Source organism: Epinephelus fuscoguttatus, linkage group LG7, assembly GCF_011397635.1.
Source record: "Epinephelus fuscoguttatus linkage group LG7, E.fuscoguttatus.final_Chr_v1".
In the NCBI taxonomy this organism is placed as follows: domain Eukaryota; kingdom Metazoa; phylum Chordata; class Actinopteri; order Perciformes; family Serranidae; genus Epinephelus; species Epinephelus fuscoguttatus.
The window spans coordinates 13,900,354-13,920,838 of record NC_064758.1 but is presented as its reverse complement, the minus strand read 5'-3'; the positions used below and the strand labels follow the sequence as shown (position 1 = coordinate 13,920,838).

The window sequence follows — 20,485 nt, the reverse complement described above, 5'->3', positions numbered from 1 at the left end:
CAGTCGACAGCCTGCTTGTTCTGTGTTATATTTAGTCGCAGAAAGGTTCACGAGCACCTCTTGAAATAGCTAAACTCTGTTCTGTCTTAAGTTGCTGGTACAGTACACTGCCTTTTCCAGGGCATTTGCGTCCTGTTCACAAAGTTCCCTTTCATGTAAAAATGCACCGGCAGCTGCAAAAAAAAAGTGGAACACTGTGAGCAGCCTGAAGGCTGGCAAGGGAGGATTAGAGTCTCTAAGGATACAGATGGAGAGACATTTGATCATTTGGCCCTCACTGTGACCTTGGGATGGTAGAGAACTTTAAGGCCATTAATAAAGAGCCCCAAGAGACCATCATCAGTGAGGACTGAGCACTCTTCATTACTTAACTGTGATGATCTAACAATCGATGAAGCTTACATTCTGAAGAGCATTATCTCCTATACATACAATACACATTTAATACACTGTATATCAAGCTAGACTCTTTGTGTGTGACTTTTTCCTCAGTACAAGAGAAGATGCAGTACAAGAGCCATCAGGGCTCAGTAAAGGGATCGTTATACTTCAAACAAAGCGCTGTTGGATCGTCAAAGAGTGTCTGAACTCTCTTCTCTGCACTTCTCCAGTGTTGGAATTGAACTTCTTTACACACACGACACTCCCCTGTTTGGTTGTACAACCCAGTGCAACCCATTCAATACCTTTTGAGGAAACACTCCAAGACTGTGCACCTGTATTTGCATTCGAACAAATATCCCATCTGTGGCAGTTTGTAAAACCTAAACATATTTGCTTTCAGTTGTGGTCGACAAAAGGCTATATCAGTGATTGTCACATGGTGGCTCATGGGCCACATATAGCCGCCAAAGCTTTCATCCAGCTTTCCTTACATTATCTTATTTAGCATATCACTTTATTTCATTCATTATGCATATTCATTTATTTTTTAAAGGCCTGGCCCCTATACTGTAAATGGACCTGCATTTTGCATAGCGTCTTTCGAGTCATCCAACCACTCAAAGCACTTTTTACACTACGAGTCACATTCACCCATTCACACACATATTTATAAAATGGTGGCTGAGGCTACCATACAAAGTAAAACCTGCTGTTCAGTTTTTTACACTCTCACTCCGATGGAAGCATCATCGGGAGCAATTTGGGGTTCAGTGTCTTGCTCAAGGATACTTCGACATGCAGACTGGAGGAACTGGAGAGCGAACCGCTAACATTCCAATTGATGGACGACCCGCTCTACCTTTGAGTCACAGCCGCCCCAGTCTGCTTAGAAAAGTTCTGGCCCTTCGACAAAAATGGTTGATGACCCCTGCGCTACACAAAGTGATTGTTTTGAGGAAATAAATGGTTAAACCTTTATCAAATGTCTGTAAGTGATACACCCCACACTCAACCAAGTTCTTGATCTCTCCTCTGTTGTCAAAGCCTCTCAAAGAGCTTTGACAACAGAGTTGGGAAGTAGGAGTGACAGTGGTTATGAAGTGTTTTTCCCAATTCTGTTTGCCCATTTCTTTTATCACTTCAAATGATATTCTCAATGATAATTAGCATAGAAACATGGCACTCTCCTGGAAATGCCACGTTTAAGGTGACACACACACACACACACACACACACACACACACACACACACACACACACACACACAAACACAAATTAGAAAAAAGATTGACAACAGTTCATTAATTTTAAATTACCAGCTACATTAACTTTACAACACCAGCTAGCGACACCTACAACCGCTTCACGGGAGATATGCCGCCAATTCTTTGTGTAATATTGATAGCTGTGGGGCTTCTTCTCAGCTCCTCAATGCACCAAACACTATTGTTAATTCCCCATGAGTCTGGAATACAGAGAGCTGTGACTGGCTCATAATCATGTGTGGCCATCGACGTACATCCATCTGTGGTAAGAGCGAGTGTCTTATCCTTTAGTATGTTTTCCTGTGTGGTGTTGTACAGTTGCACAATGCGTTTATAAGATTGTGGTGTAACTTGGAATTTTATACTGTGGCTCCAGTTCTATCATGAGATCCTGAAACACCTCTCCCAAGACAATACCAGTTGGCTGCATATCCTTGCATATAAATCTTGGCATTTTCCGAACTTCAGGCAAGGGGCTTGTTGATACAAAGTGTACCAAATAGTAGGCAGTCAGATGAGGTTGTACACTTACCGTTGCTTCGCTCGCCTGTAGCACCTACTACCTCACTTGGGTGGTGGTGAAGCTAACGTCATGAGTCCACAGATTATTATCATTATTTATTGCTGTAGAATAAGACAGCTGCTTAGTACAAAGTGGACAAACAGCCTTGTCTTTGTTGGTTACTTCTCAGTCTACATTGTAGAAACCAAAATACTTTGGCTTTGGTGTTGTTATTGTCCACTCAGGGTGGCTTTGTGTGCCAGTGTCCTTAATTTTTGTAGCAAACATTAACATTGGCATCTTTGCTTAAGCATAGTCCAAGAGGGCATCCAACAGGTCAAGTTGATAGTGACATTTTAAAGCGCCCTCTGCTGGATCACAAGGCAAACTTCTTCAAATGGTCTGCTGGCTTGTAGTTTCAAACTTGACAACAAAAACTGAGGCTGAGATGCAGGTGCTGGACAGAGCCATGATCTGTTTGGAGACCAATAACAAGAAAAACAAATGCACATATGTAGATAACAAATGTCGGTAAGCATCTAAGGATTTTTGAGTCAAAATTGAAACAACAAAGATATGGTGTGTTATAGTGTGATTTGCCGTGCCCTCCCAATTGGCATAGAACTGGCTCCTCCATACCAAAGCAAACAGCAGATGAAACGGAAATGAAATGGTCTATAAACAATCCACTGTACTTATATACTAGTCATTACAGTTAGAAAATTAACTATGTTTTAACAAACAATAAATCGTGATAGCCCTCTCATGTGCATGAGTTTAAAGCTCTGTGATTGGATGTTTCTTGCCCAAATGTAAGGAGTTGAAGTTAAGTTCTGTCTTAAAACTTTTATGTAGACAGGCTTGTGTCTTTGACTTTTTTTAATCTAAGAATCAAATCTTTTCTAATACAGTCGTTCATCTTTTTTACAGACAGTGTAACAGTTTCGTGTTAAAGTTCTCCAAATGGGTGTCACATAATATTAGCTATGGGGAGAAATGAATGGGACATTTACTTTGGGAACCAGGAGCGCCTGAAAAAGTTCCACCACATTACAGCTCTGTCGTGACATGGTGAAATATATCTTTTAGGTTTAGATTATCAGGATGAGAACTCAGATCAGAGCACAGAGCAGAATTTCTGAGACACACTTGCTAAATTGAAAACTTTGTAAACTTGAAGTGGATACATTTCGTGATGTAGTGTCGTGCTTCGATGTGCTTTTAATGTACCTCTAGAAAAACAAAAGATGCAGCTGTCATCTGTACTGCTGTGAGACTGATTTGCATATTTTTAATATACAAACCTTGTTCCTTTGTTTCCTTTATTGATTTCAACTGACAAAGCGCCACTCCCTCAACTTGAAATACCAATTCATACATTTAAATGAGACTTTGTAATTAATTGTGACATTCTGTGCTGATTGCATGTTTGTGCTACATTTGTCACTCAAAGCCTGCAAGCAGTTCAAAAGCTCAGCTGCCTCTTAAGCGTTCACAGTGTTGTTTCTGAATCAAGTTAGTCTGTGATTGTTATTCACGGCATTCACTTGGCAGTAATTAAAGATTCACCTTGATTCCCATTACAATGTGAAGAAAAAAAATTTGAGGATATGAGCGAGGTAAAGATATTAATCAAACCACTGGGAGCATTCTTTACCTGCATTTGGATTTTAGGCAATTAAAATCCATCATTATCTCACCGGCAGCGAAATCTTTGTCATTCTTTCCCCAGAGGGCCTCTTTGTCATCTTCCTCCTCCAATTCTCCTCATCATCACCTCCATAACTTCATCCTGTATTACTTATTCTTTAAATGTTAGCGTGTAACATAAACATCTATTACTTATAGACAGTAAAAGCACATTTTTACATCAACATGAACCAGTGAGATTTATATTGCCACTGTCACAGATTCTGTCGAGGTTCTCTGGTTCTCATCGACTCTGAGATAAGTCGTCTTCTTTAATACGTAAACATTAGTACGACAGATCTCTCGCGCTCTGAGCCATTCCCATGACAAGAATATGCAATAAAAGCAAATGTATGCTGTTAGCATTTTACTTAACAGATTAAAGAAACTGCTGACATCACCAGAGGCTGGAAACAGACATGAATGTTTGGATTATGGGAGACATAAGGGACAGAAGAATAAACGTTTTGTTCTTGTTGGTTGAATTGAAAATCTCCCCAAAGGCCAATGGACACGTTTTGATGTCGGGTTTGTCTGATTAGCAGCCAGCTACTTCAGCCTGGGTAAGTGCAATCCATTATGTGGATTGTTATTCAAATTGAATGGGAAGAACACAGTGCCAAACAGGTGCCACTCCTTGGGTACTAACCACGTCCCTGGAGACTGTTTTGAATAAAGAATATGGGAAAGCATTGCTTGGCAGTTGTTAGGCACAACAAGGATTTTCAACATTTAATTTAATTTACTTTTTTTTTTTTAATCAATTTTAACCTGAATTCTACCAATGATGCCTGAGTTCATCTAGGGTAGAATGGAGACAGTTGCAACAAGTCTTATTCCTCCAATCAGAAACATGTTAGACTGATGACAGTCATGCTGCACATGTTCAGGTACACTCTACCCCCAACGGCAAGTGGGGGAGCCAAATTATGTCTTTATATGTTTGTTTAATAAATAAATGCAGTCTGTATTTGTTTAACATTTCAAGTGAATGGAGATAAATAATTGATTTCATTGAATGAGTTAATAATAAAGTTTTAAAGGTCAGCTAAAATGTTTGATTTAATTCATGATCATTTAACCATGATAGTTTGTAAAAAGCATAAAAGTACCTTTGCTGATTAGGAGAGCTTAACTTTGAATACTCCTGTAAGACGATAAGGCAGAACTATTTAATAAAAATACTTTGTTTTTTTTGTTTTTTTAACATCATAGTTATTATCATAGTTATTGTGGAAGTTTTTCCTGCTCAAGTGAATTTACACGACTTAAAGCTACTTTTACTTTTCTTGCATTTCACACAACACCATCCACATCTTCCGCCTCCCTCCAAAGTCCCGTCCCCCTGCTGCTGCAACTCCACCTCCCTCCAAAGGTCTACTCCCTCCTCCTCCACTACGTCCTCATTACGTCTATGATAGACGTAGGCGTTGGCATGGTAACGTTAGATACATGGAAGAGGAGAGTGAGGGTATCGTTACAACCAAGACAGTCAAACGCAACCCCAGAGTTTTAAACGTCAACCGGAGTCAGTGATGACTGATGAGTTTTAGAATAAGGTTACAGTGCCAACGTTAGATAGTAGCGTTAACATTGCTAGTAAGTGGAAACTCACAAGGAAGATAGCATTAATATTTCAGAGGCTATGCTACAGTAGGCTAACGTTAGCCATTAGCAACTGGATGCTGTGTTGTCATATATAATGTGTTACGTGAGCGGTTACATCAATTGGAGGCCTCCACGTGGAGAAGACGGACAGGACGCTCGGCCAATCATTGCAATGATTGGTCGGAGTTTTCTTAGAACCATATGAGAATGGTATAATTCTGAGTTTTTATCTCTGGTGGAATTCACTTACATGTTAGTGTGCCATCAGCTTATGAATAGCATTTTAACCTAAACAAAGAAAAGTGTAAAATTTCCAGAAAGGTAAGCGTTGCTTTAAGTCAAGGCAGTTTGTGAGCTTTAACTCCTCACAGTAAGGGACACCTTATGTGCAGCACCATGCCTGAGCATTAGACTCTTTATTTCCTTACCTGATATCACTCAGTATTGTCACCTTGTTTAACTCCGTTTGAGTGGATTTGAGTGGGTGGATTCATTTGTGTTTTTTATGAATCAGTTTCAAAGTCCTCTGCTACTCTCAACATTAAAGGATGGAGTCAGTTACAGTAAACAGTTGCATCAAAGTGGGGTCAAAAGGTGGTATATAAAACTGTTGTTGTTGGGTATTGTCATGTAGGAGTTCCCTCTTAACAAATATCTATGATGGTGTATGGTCAGGGGCCAGATGTATTTTGTTTGTGCATAAAAATGATGCGTAGGCTTCGGCATTTCTTACACAAACTAGTGGGCCTATTCATAAAAAAGAATGTGTCGAATCAGAATCAGGCATACATGCGGCTTTATAAAGCTATCAGCTTGGTGGTTTAACACCCTGGTGTGAAGAGACCTTTGAATATCTTCATCAAGCAGCAGTCAGTCAGTCAGTCAGAGGGTCAGTGAGCGTGCTAATGGTGGCCCTGTTCAGTCAGATAAGTTTTCCTAGTACTCCGTCCCTGTGACAGGACTGACCCAGTCGTGGTCCATTCTCTTTCTTTTTACCCATAACTTGATATTTTCCACGATTTTTCCCAAAAAAATTTTCGACATATTTTATTTTTGTCATATTGTCCAGACCGTTTGTGTGAATTAATCAAAAGATGCAATCAGTGTTTTTTTTTACTTTTACGTAAAATGTTTAGAATGTATAAAGTGCAGTGTGTCCTAGCACATGGTTTTCTGCCATGGCTGATAGGGTGTGGACGGTCGCAACAAATTACTGCCGCTCTCCACAAGCCAAGCAACCATCAGGACAGACGACACAACAGTATTTTTCAACATAAACAAGTCATCACTGGGTACACAAAAGGATAGTTCACCCAAATACAAATTTTTATCACTTTTTCCTATACATATACAATTCATTTTGATGTATATAAAGGAGCAGTTCACACAAATTTACATGGTGTTACATCTGTCTCCAGTTTCAGGGTCAGTTTCAACATCTGACTTCTTCCACTGAAATAAATATTGTGAACAATATGTCATATGTAACTATCTTTGTATTACTGCCATGTTACTGGTACAGTGAATCTAGTTGCTCCATTACTGAGAGCCCTTTTCTTGGGCAGCAAACTTTGTTGTTAATCTGTTGTATCCTGACCCTATAGTAGACAGATCTGTAATACGACTCCATTAAGCCTATACATTTGTTTTTGTGAGTGGAAGTGTATTTTTTATACTTTGTATGTTAAATGGCTCCTAATTAACCCCAATATGATTCTGTGACTATGTTGGCCAATTAGTATTAATACTATATATTGTAGGGTCATTTGTTGAGCACATTATAATATAAGTGACTTTGCTAACTTAATTATTTCCATGTTTCTCATAGCTCTGTGATGAATTGAAGGACTGCCCATTGTGCCAACGGCTCATAACTCCTAAGCCTCAGTAGTCTGAAAAATGTACCACTGGACCAGAAGCCCATTTGTCCAACAGCCTGGTATCCCCGAAAACAAATGTTCATTCCTTGTAAGGGCCATTTCTCCAACAGCACTCTCCCCAATAGAAGCACATGGCTAATTATTATGCAGAACATTTTACATCTGCAGTTTTTGAGGCATAGAATGTAATTTCACACACGGCACACAGCCACTGTCGTCTTTCATTATTTAAATCATTCAGCTCTGTAGGATCTAACAGTGACTGACCTTCTGCGCTTTTGTATTGGCTGTTCCACATTAATTCAAGTTTATACAGCCGGATGTTTAATTTAGAGGCTGACTTTTTTTTTTTTTTACTTAAATCTCCAAACTTCATTTCCACTGGATAATGAAAAACAATTAAAATAAATTCTGCTGTATCAGCAGGATTATACATCAGGGAGCTCGCAGTTTATGTAAGTGGCCTAATTCGCACCGTAGCAGCATTGTTGTGCAGATGTACTCTGATATGATTTGCTGAATGCAGACAAATTAGAAAAACGGAGTCAACAAGGAAACATGGATGTCGTTTAGGGTTTCTGTGCTTATTGTCTTGCTGATTATCTCTTTAACAGAAGCTTGGAAACTCGTTTAAAGCCAAATGATGTTAGTGCAGATGCAGTGTTTATGCAGTGTAGCTGTTGGAAAAGCAACAGGAAGCTGGTCCGTATTGTAAAATAAGCCATTTAAGCACAGTTGCTTCATATGTAGTTTGTTGGTGATTATGATGCACTAATTAATCAGTCTCTTGCTGTACGCTATCCCATAACCTACTGAGTGCTAAAATATTAGTATTGACTGTGGGATTGAGTCTACACATGGAGGAATTTGGTTTGAATTAACACTTAATTGGATATGATCCCCTGATCTCCTGGAGACTTTGTGTGTTATTTCATTCCTGAATAGTTAGTATATGACTTATTTATTCCTTTATTAATCAACAGTTCCAGCTGTCTTCGTCATCAGTGGCATCAGCTTAATGACTTTTCTAGGCATATACTCAAAGTTTCCCCAGGAGGGTTTTTGGCAGTAAGCCACTGATGTAACTGTTTTCTCATGGGAAGACTCCCAGCTGATGATTATATTTCCTGTCTTAGTAGAGACCCTTGGGCCAACTTCTGCAAAGTCCCTCCCTTACAGTAATCCTGTATATTACAGGAGCACAGTCCCAGGATGACAGTAAAAGTCCTATTTTGGTTCTAAAGACTTAGGAGTGCCTGGTGTAGTCTCTGTTAATGCCACTCTGTAGACTCTTTGTCTTGTTACTTTAATCTTCTCAGCAGATGCTTAAGGTCAGTGTTCCTATATGTTCTGATCAGCTGAGCAGCTCAGATCCCCTCCACTTATTGTCCACCCTCATTTCACACACAGAACAAAACCCCCTTGTGACATTACCAGTGGCTGATGAAGTGCCTGTTTGGTATCTCACTCTAATTTAGCCGTATTTAGCAGTCATTTTCTGTTGTTAGCAAGGACAGACAAGGGCCCCACAGGGTTTTGATTGTAATTATATACATCCATCAGCCTTTCTACAGACCATTACTGTATTCCCATGTTAGTGCAGTGCCTTTGATTGCAAAGGCTTTCTTGATTATTTACAGTTTCCTCAACTGTTCAGCATGTGTAAGGCTGCCGTGGGCAAGATTTGGAGGTAAAAATAAATTGAATTTAGGGTCTGAGTGGCACACATTTTTAGCTTAAGAGTGTCATAGTGCAGACTTTATGTACACCACTGCAAATGAAGCTATACAACTACAAGTTAAAGGCGCTGTATGTAAGAATGTGGCCAAAACGGTTACTGCTCTCAAATTCAAAATACTGCCGTGAGTTGTGTCCGCCCCCCCTCCCCTACAGATTCGAGGTTGCTGGACAGCGGCACGCTGGAGACTGATTTGTTTGCCCACGGGCGGCTGCCGTGATAGGGCCACGTCGCCGCATCCTTGATCTTCGGTTTTCCAGCGGACCGTTCGAGCAAGTCCGGCTTCTCTGCTGCTAACACTGCTGCCGGGATACAGCTGAGGAGGAGCCGGCTGCTAATGCTGTGTACCAGGACACTGCTAATGCTGCTTGCCGTGCTGCTGTAGCTCAGTCGTAACTGTAACTGATGCTGAGACTCTACTGACTGCGTGACTGGTAGACAGCGGTGGGTGGCGCAACAGGCCAAAACACAAATTCAAAACATAAACATGATTTGTAGACTGCAAAAAAAATTTTTAAATGTGAATATTCTGGCTGTACTATTGTTGTCGGTGAGATCGGTATGTTATATGAACATTCCTTAGTCTCTGTGACATATTAGGAGGATTTTATGACTATTTGCTTTAGATTTCCTACATATAGCTCCTTTAATCAAACATTAAAGGTCCAGTGTGTAGAATTTAGGGAGATATATTGGCAGAAATGGAATATAATGTTAATGTTTTCTTTAGTGTACCATCATCTAAAAATAAGAATCATCTGGTTTTCATAACCTTAAAATGAGCCATTGGAATCTATAAGGAACAGACCCTTGTCCACAGAGTTTGTCATGTTGCATCACCATGTTTCTACAGTAGCTCAGAATAGACAAAGCAAACACTGGCTCTAGTTAGGACCATTCATGTTTTTGTGTTTTTTGCATGTTTGTGTCAGCCACCGTATTAGTAGCCCCTCTAAGAATTTCCTTTGGGATGAATAAAGTTCTATTGAATTGAATTGAATTGAATTGAATTGAATTGAATTGAATGACAAGCCGAACAGCTCAGGAAAAACACAGATTTTTACCATGTAACCAGTGGCTCCTGAGCCACATGTGGCTCTTTTGCCCCTCTCCAGTGGCTCCCTGTGGCTTTGGCAAAAAATTATATAGAAATTAATAATGGCTATTTTATAACATTTGAATTTACATTTTTCATTGTTGTAGGCCTTGAGTCATTCGTACACTCTCTATTGTATAAATGTATAGCCTATACACAGAATTAAAAAATGTTTTTTCATCATTTACATATGTATCATACAGCTTATCACAGCTTATCATCAATTTTGCTGAACCTAAATAGCCATGACATGTCTTGGATCTCCCAAGCTAAGCTAGCTATGAATTCCAGATCAAAAAAAGTCTTGGAGGGCAATAAAGAATTTAACAGTGCGTGAACACATTTGTTTGCTTTACCACCAACCCTGCGAAATTCAAGTGCCAAACCATCATAAATAGCCCCCTGTGGAGTAGCCACCTTGTGGTAAAACATTGGTAAATGGTCACAAGTTATTGTCACCTTCATTATAAGGTTCAAATATGTTTTGCAGCTCCAGGCAAATTATTTCAGAGCTTTTTTGTCTAAAAATGGCTCTTTTGACAGTAAAAGTTGCTGACCCCTGACCCAGTCTATTTGTTTGGGGAGAGGAAGAGACCTCTGTGATAATACGGCTTATGGTAAAAACCTCCTGAACACTGAAGGAATTCTAACCAGGAGTTCATGCTTTGCACATGGGAGAAGTTTCTGCTCCTTTAAGATGGTCATTTGGTAAAACAGCTTCACTTTGATAAATCTGAACATTTTAACAATTTCAAATAAAATTTAACTTCAGGATCCCTAAAGAGTCATACCGCTGTAAATGTTCTCCTTATTACTTTCCCTAGGCGGTTGAATCCCTGCATAGAGCTGTTATTGTGTTATTGGCTCACTGTTTTAGGGCTGTAAGCATGTGTTGCTAGTAGGGACAGAGCACCTCAGGAAGTCTTGGTTGTAGTCGCATCTGCCATGCACACTCGAACACGGCACCATTCACAGCTGTGATAACCAGAGAGTATAATCATCTCCAGCAGCTGAGCACTAGGAGAACGGTGTGTACTCTTTAGCCTACTGGTATTATATAATGAAACGACTCAATTAGGTCCTTAAATGAAACACCCACAATAGTTTAATCCCAAGCTATATATAAATTCATAATGGCCTTTAAGTCACCTATTTTTGGCCTCATCAAGCATAACATAAGGGAAGAAAGACAGTGAGATGATATTTTCCAGTGATGAACTGTCAACTAAATAAAATATACTTGCATAATTTTGAGTTTACCATGTCTACTTATCTCTCTTGTAAACTCACTTGAAGTAAGACCCACAGAAAGGTCTGAGGTCTTTTTTCTTCTTGGAGGTACGAGGATATGGGTGCAGCGTTTATGCTACGACAAGCTTCAGATGTTAAATTTAGCAGCAAGACTTAACCCGCATATTGTACATCAAATATTTCCACGCTGCCATGAATATTTACCCCCTGTAATAGGAGCATGTTTGTGTCAGAATCTTTATATCGTAACAAAGCAGTAGGCTCGGGCTCGCCTCCCAAAATCAAAGAACACTGATAAATAATGGAAGAAGAACAAAACACCCAGTCAGCTATTTTTTTCATGTAGTTGCCTCGATAGGCAGTGCAGTGGCGATGCACAACAGAGTTCCCGACACTGCGCACACACACACACACACACACACACACACACACACACTCATAAAAGATAACAAGTGCTGGCAACATTATACACTTTCTTGAGATACACACTTTGATGGAGCCTGTAGCTTTAAGAGATTGGTAAAAGCATTGTTTTACACACTGTGAACATGTAGGATGACTTACAGGATGGTTTGAATAGTTTTGGGTCGAATTCCAGTTTTGCTGATTCGGTCCAGTGGATGAGCTTAACCCCATTTGATTAAATGCAAACCAGCCTAACTGGCATTTTTCTCTATGGTACATTCTGGCAAATGAAAACATAGGCTAGTCTACATCAGCAACCTGTGCTGACACAACAGCATCAGTGCTAAATCCAACTTGTACTGCATTAGTAATAGGCAATTTGACAACGTGATTAACATAATATCGTGTTTGTTTATAAAAAAAAAACTAATGGAGCAACTACTGTCTGACAGGCCACCAACATCATAAAGGAGATCAAATTACAGGAGCTGTGGAAGAGGGAAAAGTTCTTATGCTTTTTGAGGTGATCAGAGGAGACACGGAAAAGTTAGGTCATCTAGAAAACTAAAACTGAACCAATATGGCAACACTTTGGATTTGAAGCTGATGTGAGAGGTGTCCTAACTGGCCGTGAGTGAAACAGCTACTCCCCCGTCTTTTAAGCGATTACATCTCCAGTCTGATCTACTGATGATGGTGTGTTTAACTGATGCAACAGAAGTGCATACTTACTGGATTCAATGTGGACAAAGAGCTCTGATGTTTCGTGACATGACGTGATAGCCACTTGCTTGCTGTTAGGACATAATGGGCTCTAGTTTCCCGGCGCGGCACAGGGCGGTGCAGGGTGGCGAACCCCGCGCAGAGCTAGTTTCGAGCAGTGCAACCCGAGGCGCGCTCAGTTTGGTAGTTTGGTAGACTGAGGTGCACTGAGATGGGTGTGGCGGCGCAGCAGGGGGAGGTGTCAACAGATCCAGCTTGGCGCAGTGACAGTTTTGTGCCAAAAGGCTTCGCCGAAGGTGCGCTAAAAGCTTGCCAGCTGAAACCAGGTCTACTGCCAGCGCAGGCGGAGCGCAGCCGATGTAAGTGGAAGTTTGGCTGACCAGCGGACAGTGCACACACGTCACCAAAACCTCACAGGCAGGTTTCCAGAATATCAGGCACATTAATAATGTAATAAATACCCAAAACCACTATTCAATGCAACTATCTGCAATTAGCACATAAATGTATCTCTATATCGACTGTCCCGTCACATCTGATGTCAGATCAAAGGGGATTGGCACCGTTTGGCACGTTTGGCACGCGTAATGGAAACCCAACCTGATTTGATTAACACAGCTGCAAACTAATGAGTTCACACCCCTCTCAGCCAACCACAAACAGCCACAGCATCAGATAGGGAGTATATATTCAGCATCTGTCATCTTGGAAAAGTCAAAAGAAAAGAAATAGAGTGAGACTGCGAGAGAGAAAGAGAGAGCGCACGCGCACGAGAGAAGCACAACATTGATTTACAATTGTTGTGACCTCCTCCCAGGCTACCTTTGCATCATCAGCCCGTGGAGGTCTGCTCGCAGTTCCGTATATTCGGACACTGCGAGCTTGGACCTCCCAGACCAAAACATCAGTTTTCTCCTGGGAGAAGTTTGGCCGTCTGACGCTGCTGCTCTCTTCCGTCATGGCGAATTGAGTAAACTCTCATTACGCCTTCGCGCGGCGCATTTAAGGGCGAGGAGAGGGGCTCATTTGATTGGTGTGATGTGTGTAAAACCTACTCCACGCCTTCTCTCTTCCCTCTTTCAGACTTGCGCAGGTAGGAGGGACGGAGGTGGGAAAGAGGAGTAGCTGTGCCAGGCGCACGGTGTGCCAAACTTGCGAAATCCGCCTGGCCACACCCAGTTGGTGAAGCGCAGGTGCGCTGCATCTCCGAAACTAGAGCCCAGTGTCATTATGTTACTCTCAGGAGCTGCTGTGACGTCAAGTGCAACACTAGAGGTAAAATTTGGGATACCGGTCTGGTCCACTTTTTGGCTTAATATGAAACCAATTTGAAAATTTTAACACCGGTCCAACGCTAGCATGTAGGTGCACTTTTTTAAACTTTGAAGTAAGATCGTTTCCTCCCACCTTAAGTATTTTTTGTGAGCTTGGTCAATTGTCTGTTGGCTCTTTATGCTAGTTATGTTATCTTACTCTCTGCAAGTTGAATAAGAGTAAGCAGGGTTTAGTTATTGCAATGTAACTGTTCAAGAGGAATAATGAGTAATTCAAATTCATTATAAATCAAGTGTGCACATGTTTTTCTCTCCTCTGAGATTAGCCAGACTTCATAGTGCTGCTGCATATGTGAGGACCAAATATGTGATTATGTTTCAGAACAAACCCAAACTTGGCAATTTTTGAGAAAATATTTGTTTCATATGTTTTCTATTGATGTCAAACAGGAAAGAGGATTAGCCCATTCCCAAACTAAATGTGCATAAAACTCACGCATGGCCTTTGTGAAACTGCTCCCTGGTTAGTAAATATCAAGCTCTGATCTGTGCACAGCCATGTTATGACAGTACACAAATAACAAATAATGGCTAATAATGGCAAGTACATGGAGCCCATGACTGTGCCAGGAATGGTGGCTATGAGATTTGCGCTGCAGCTGCAGTGTGTTCCCTGCCCTCTCTGAATCACATCCTATAATGCCTTTGTTTTGACTTGTTCAACCCACAGTTGGGGACTTGTCATAAAGGGATCCGGCTGGTCATCGGCATTCACAGTCTCACATCTTTGATTTGGCTTTATTTTTGCACTTTGCCACCAGCACTCTTCATACCACCCACACACACATGGGAGTTGTTGTGTATTGGCACCTTATGTTGAAAGGCAAAGTATGAGTGTGTTAGCCGAACAGAAATAAGCTACTGTCGGTACACACCTTAGGAGATACAGTGATGGATATATGATAATATATGAATGTAATGCAAATGTTTCTTTCCAAAGCAAGTGGTGCATGGCATGATTTTTCTACAGCTACTGAACTAAGTTACCATGACAGCACACATATATAGTAAATGCTGGTTTGGACATACACTAACCTTTCTGTTCTCACCCTCATTTCTCTTTCCCTCTCATTTGTTAAAGGTCAGAGTGTCCACAGGGTTCAGGCCACTAATTGGCACCAGGAAGAAAGCATAATTAATTATGGATATAGTACTTTTTTATATATATACATATCTCTCTATATAATGTGAGTGTGAGCTAGAAGATGAAGATGGCAGAGGAGTAACTGAGTAACACAGAGACATTTTGTGTAGCTTTATTTCAATCTCACCACCTGCTAAATGTCATTGGTTTCCCTGTCAGTCCTTAGGTCACAGTGTGCTCGCCTGCTGCTGTGTCTGTGGCACACACACACACACACACACACACACACACACACACACACACACACACAGCCAGACTATGACTATGTGACTATGTTTACACGTGCACTAAACTTTCACTATTATTCCAAATATGACAATTTTCTGAATTTGGTGTGGTCATCAGAATTTATCATCTTCTGATTAAGACGTGGGATATGATGATATTATTCAAGTTTTAATAGCATTATTTGGGCATAAATGCAGCACATTCAGAATAGTTGGGGACTTTAACACGGTTTACAACACGTGTGTTCTTGCCTGATTACAGTCAGCTCTGTGCGTTGTCATCTATACGTTCTGGTCGGAAGGAGAAACACACCTACTTTTAAAGATTAAGAAAGAGTTGGATATGAATAGGTTTTTGTACATCTGCAAATATTGTAATGCAGACATTTTCAAAAATGTGTTTCAAGGAATGAAAGTGGGAGGCTGTGGTTGCATGGTCTAGCAAGTCCGCCACTGGTAGAAATATTTGAAAAATCCTTTTTTAATCCAAAGAAGCAAAATGAGAGGCAGCTTCAGCCGTTCCCCTTTTCCATATTCTGACGTGATAATTGACATGTTAGGGCACGTTAATCAGAGTATGCATGGCTGCATGTAAACAGGAGTATTAGTGGAATATTTATTTGCATTAGCTATGTAAACAGCTTTGTAGGAATGTTGATTTCTTCAGGATAAGGACAAAACCGGAATATTTTATGCATGTAAACATATTCATCGCTGTCAACATAACGGGATTCTGATTGCATTTATTTATACTTGACAGGGTTATTTTTTAGTTAGTCAGAAACAAACAGACTTTAACTTGTAATTTTCACCTATACGCCACAGATTTAGTTTTTTTTTTTTAACAAAAATGTCTTCGAAGTTGCAGTTTTTTTTAAATGTGAAGGATTTGTAAAGGTTTAAGTTCAGTTGAGTTTCCTTGCAAACTCAAAATTGTGAATTTGTAACTAAATAAGTTGCTAAAATGGAATTAATTTCCTGTCTTGGTGTTTGACGGACTGAAAGACCTTGTGCTATTCATTGGGTGGTTGTATTTAATGAAAATAAGTTACATAAAGGCATTCCATTATCCCAGGTGTATTAATACTCCATTAGTGTTCAGCATAAATAGTTTCCATTTGATAAGATGTTTAATTAAATATAGCGATGCTGCTCTGCTGAATTTGCATATCAAGTATTTAAAATCTTATGTGGCATAAAAATATGGATTGTATACATTTGTTCACATTTTGCCACAGCCTGTGATGTCTTGAGGTCATTTTAATTATGATGAAGATCTTCACGATTCATTTGCATTCAAAAGAAACACTCCCACCATCCAGATGTCTGGATTTTTATGTGTTAGGTACTGTTTTTTTTTTTGTTTTGTTTTTTTTTTAACCTATTTTAGGTCACATTTTCTGTAGCCTTTAATCTGAGAGAGTAATAGAAGCCAAAGAAAAACCTTGTGAATCGAAGGAAGCCAGTCCAAGGCTGTGTTTAGACTGACTATAGCTCGGCATGAAAGAATGCAGCCCTCTCAATCAATAAAATGAGACCAGTCTGGCAGCATAGCAGGGGTGCCAACACAGAGGACTCCGGAAACAACTGCAGGGTCGTCTGGCATAAAGGTTGAACCTGGGCTGCGCTAGACATTCACACAGTGTCTGCAAGTGCACATTCCTCATGGATTACTTAGTGGTGTGAGCACTGTATTTCTACAGTTTACCTTGAGATCATTGTGCTGAAAGATCATGATTGCCAGCATGATAACTCAGAGTTGTAAAATCCTGTCTCAGTATTATAAAGTGCTGTGCAGTATTTTGGCATTGATAAACCTTTAAATTCACGGATCTGTGTCTAAAAATGAATGTCCTGTATTTCATTGTCTCACCAGTACCTCGCAGCCCTTTGCCTCGTTTAACGCAGGGCTGTTTTGGGTGTGAACGCCTGCTTCTTTATTAATCAGTATAACCATCGGAAAGAATATGACATGTAATTGTTGAGCACATAAAAAGGCTGTTATTTTCTCCCTCAGTGAAGATTGTCATTCTGGGACTTAATTTATACTCCAATTCCTCGTCTAATCCTGCGTTGTCTTTACTTCCAGGTTTGGCGCCACCAAGGGACCCTCATCCTCTCCAAAGCTACCAGGAAGCTGCAAAGGACACAGTTCACAAAGCTGACAGCAAGTCATAGAAAGACGCTCCGGGATTTGGAGTTCTTGTTTAATTAACGGGGGGGGGGGGATCTTTCTAAAAATGCAAGGAAGTCTTGCAGTCATTACACTCCCATAGAGTTTCCATTTAAAGACTTTGGTTCACTTATTAAAGTCTTTTTTTTCCACCATAGGCTCTATCACTAGGGTGCAAATAGAACTGCAGAGCTGCAGCTGAGGGGGACTGGTAGCCCTGAATAATTTCCTTTTGTTTGAAGGTATAAACTTCTCTGCTGCAAAGGCTTTCTCTTGGATTATCAGGGCACAAGTGAAGGTCAGTGTTCTTTAACTCTCTCTTCCCAGGTCTTTGATCCAGTGCCATTTCCCCACTCGTTGGTTTTTCTCTTTTTCAACTCCGCCACTCTTGACTTTGAGGTTTTTGTAGGATTAAGTATTAAGCCCTACGACACCCTCTTCAAGCATTTTTTTCCCTAGGAATATACTCAAGCCAAAACTTTAACCAAAATAACCTCCCTGCATGATGCAGTGAAGGAGAGAAGAGGGCCGGAGAGAAAGGGATAGAGGGGATTGAAGGGCAGATGGCCTCGCTGCTCGAAAACACCAAACAGTCAGATGAATAAAACATTTGAATAGAGAGGGAGTCGTGACATCTGGCTGAGGAGTGAGTTAGACACTCTCCTCATTCCCTCTCTCTTTCTTTTTCCCCATTCTCTCCATTCTTTCATTCACTGGCATCCCTGTCCTCGTCATCCCCCCTCCTTCTACCCATCTTTCACTTTCTCTTGTCTCTTTTCCCCTGTGGACTCAGGAGTTCAGGTGGTTACTCAAACAGACAGAAACAAGCCTGTGCCTCCGCTTGTTTCTCAGCTTTGTCTTACCGCTGCAAGCCCCCGTACTGCACCCTCTCCCTCTATCCTCTTCCTCCTCCCCGGCGAGGTGTGTGATGGTGTGTCCCCTCCTCTGTGTCCTGGAGACATGCCTGTGCAGGAGATGGCGGTGAGTCCTGTCAAGTCCCTGTACTGGGAGCAGTTCCCCCCCATGTCACAGCGCCGCGTCTACTGCACCCCCGTCTACCACGAAGGCCTGCTCTACGTGCTGGGGGGCTGCAGTGAGACGGGCATGCCCCTGGACAGCGTTGAGGTCCTGGATGTAGAGAGCCAGACATGGACTCAGCTCCCGCCGCTGCCCACTGCGCGGGCCGGGGCCTCGGCTGTAGCGCTGGGGGGCCAGGTCATGGTGCTCGGGGGCATGAACCAGCAGCAGACCCCGCTGTCCTCCGTGGAGATGTACCACCCAGATGAGGGCAAATGGGAGATGAGGGCGAGCCTGGGTCAGCCATCCATGGGAGTCACCACTGTGGAGAAAGGTAGGAAAGTGGAATGAATGTGAGAGATGCTGCTTCTCTGATTATGAATGTGATATGGGTATGATGACTCATCAAATGGCACTGCATATAAACTCTGCAAGCTGCTGGTTATCATCCATGACTGTTGTACAAGAACATGTGACACTGAGTGTTCTTGCAGAATTTTCTTGGTCATCTAACACCTCTGCTATCATTTCTGACAAGTCTTTCAATGTGTTGTCTAATGGGTTTTTGAGGTTGGAAGTTTATGCTCCTTCCTAACTGTTAAGGACTTAAATATCTGTGCAAGTTGGTGGAATCAGTCTTTATGTGTGGTTTGTTTGGTCTTTGTAAGTTTTAGCTTGTCGTCAGGTTTGTCTCAGGCTTAAACAGCTGCAGATGTAGCAGCGCACACTGTAAAGATTTTCCGACTTGGAACTTTGAACCCAGATTCGCTGACCTCTGTGTCTATTGTTATTCTTGCATTAAAAGAATGACTTTGGAAAAAGACAACAATTGACCATTTTCTAAACCCCTCCCCTAAACAGCAACATCCAATCATAGCTTAGCAGTTGTGACCAGACCGGTTTTGGATTTCTCCTCATGCCGATTGAAACGATGAACATGGAGCATGGCACACAGAGTTTGCAGGATGTGGTCTGCTCTGACATAAGCCACTAAAACTAGCATGCCTGGCTAACTGAGGTACCTAAGTTACCACCACTCCCAAGGCATGGAGTTATTATATCATAAGCTACCAACATTATTACGTGGGGTTACAGGTTACATTATAAAAAGCCCAATTCAGGACCAGTGCCGGATGTTACAGTATCAGACTTTAAAGTCTAGCTTACAGCTATGATCTGCTCTTATTTGGATTTGAGTAAAGTTTATTCAAGAGGATTTTTGCATACTCGTTCTGTCCTCAATCTTAAATCCTTTTGTCATGTAAATCATAAACTTATCCTCTGGTTTGGTTGCAACTTTTAAGTCTGCGCTTACATTTTTTTCCCTATCATACAGTAATTGTAAAGGGTTTGGTTTGGACCCAATAGCAGCACAAAGACAGGCAGGTATCATTGGTAACAAACTTTATTAGCACACGTCCAGGAAACAGTGGCAGTAGGCAAATCAGTCTGTCTTCTGGTCGCTGGCCTTTAACAGTCTTTAGTGGGGATTGGAGGTTAGGCTCAGCCGAACCAAACCAGGACACTGGTGAGTAATGTCCGTAAAACTCAGTCTTGTATTCACTCAGTGAAGGAATAATCAGAGTCACAGAACTGCAGGAAGCCACAGAGGAGACGGGAGTAACACTCACTCTGTAGAGCTGAATCAAGTAATCACCGGATAGCCAAGGGAGCAGACAGGCAGAATCCAGAAAGGGATTTCCAGGAGATCGGTAAGGCAGGATAGTCGGAGGCAAGCAGGGTCGAAACCGGGAGATCAGGCAGAGAAACACTGGAGAGTCTGGTGCAAGCATTGAGAACAATCTGGCAATGAATGAGTGTGGAGCAGGGGCTTAAATGCAGCCAGAGCAAAACAGAGAGCACAGGTGAGAGGAGTTGGCTTGATGAGAGGGGTGTGTCTGATTGGCAGATTGAAGCAGGCAGGTGCAGAGTGGTGAGGCAGAGATGAACTGTGACAGAAATAGTTATTTAGTTGCTACTAGGGCTAACAATGCTGCTCCTTGATTTCCATGCCTTCTATGTAGATTATCCAGTGGTGATGAAGCTAAC

The 20,485-nt window shown here is 41.4% G+C and overlaps 1 protein-coding gene across 2 annotated transcripts in view; it reads left to right on the top strand.

Annotated features, from left to right (window-relative positions):
* Positions 1-17,485: 17,485 nt before the first annotated feature.
* Positions 17,486-20,485, top strand: part of LOC125891490 (kelch domain-containing protein 8B-like) — a 313,979-nt gene continuing 310,979 nt past the window's right edge. Inside the window, exons 1-2 of one of the 2 annotated variants that reach the window (XM_049580824.1) lie at positions 17,486-17,717; positions 18,213-18,770. In XM_049580824.1, coding sequence (XP_049436781.1) covers positions 18,380-18,770 — 391 coding nt within the window. In that variant the 5' untranslated portion in view covers positions 17,486-17,717; positions 18,213-18,379. Of the gene's footprint in view, positions 18,771-20,485 lie in introns of both variants that reach the window. The other variant, XM_049580823.1, reaches the window with a different exon arrangement.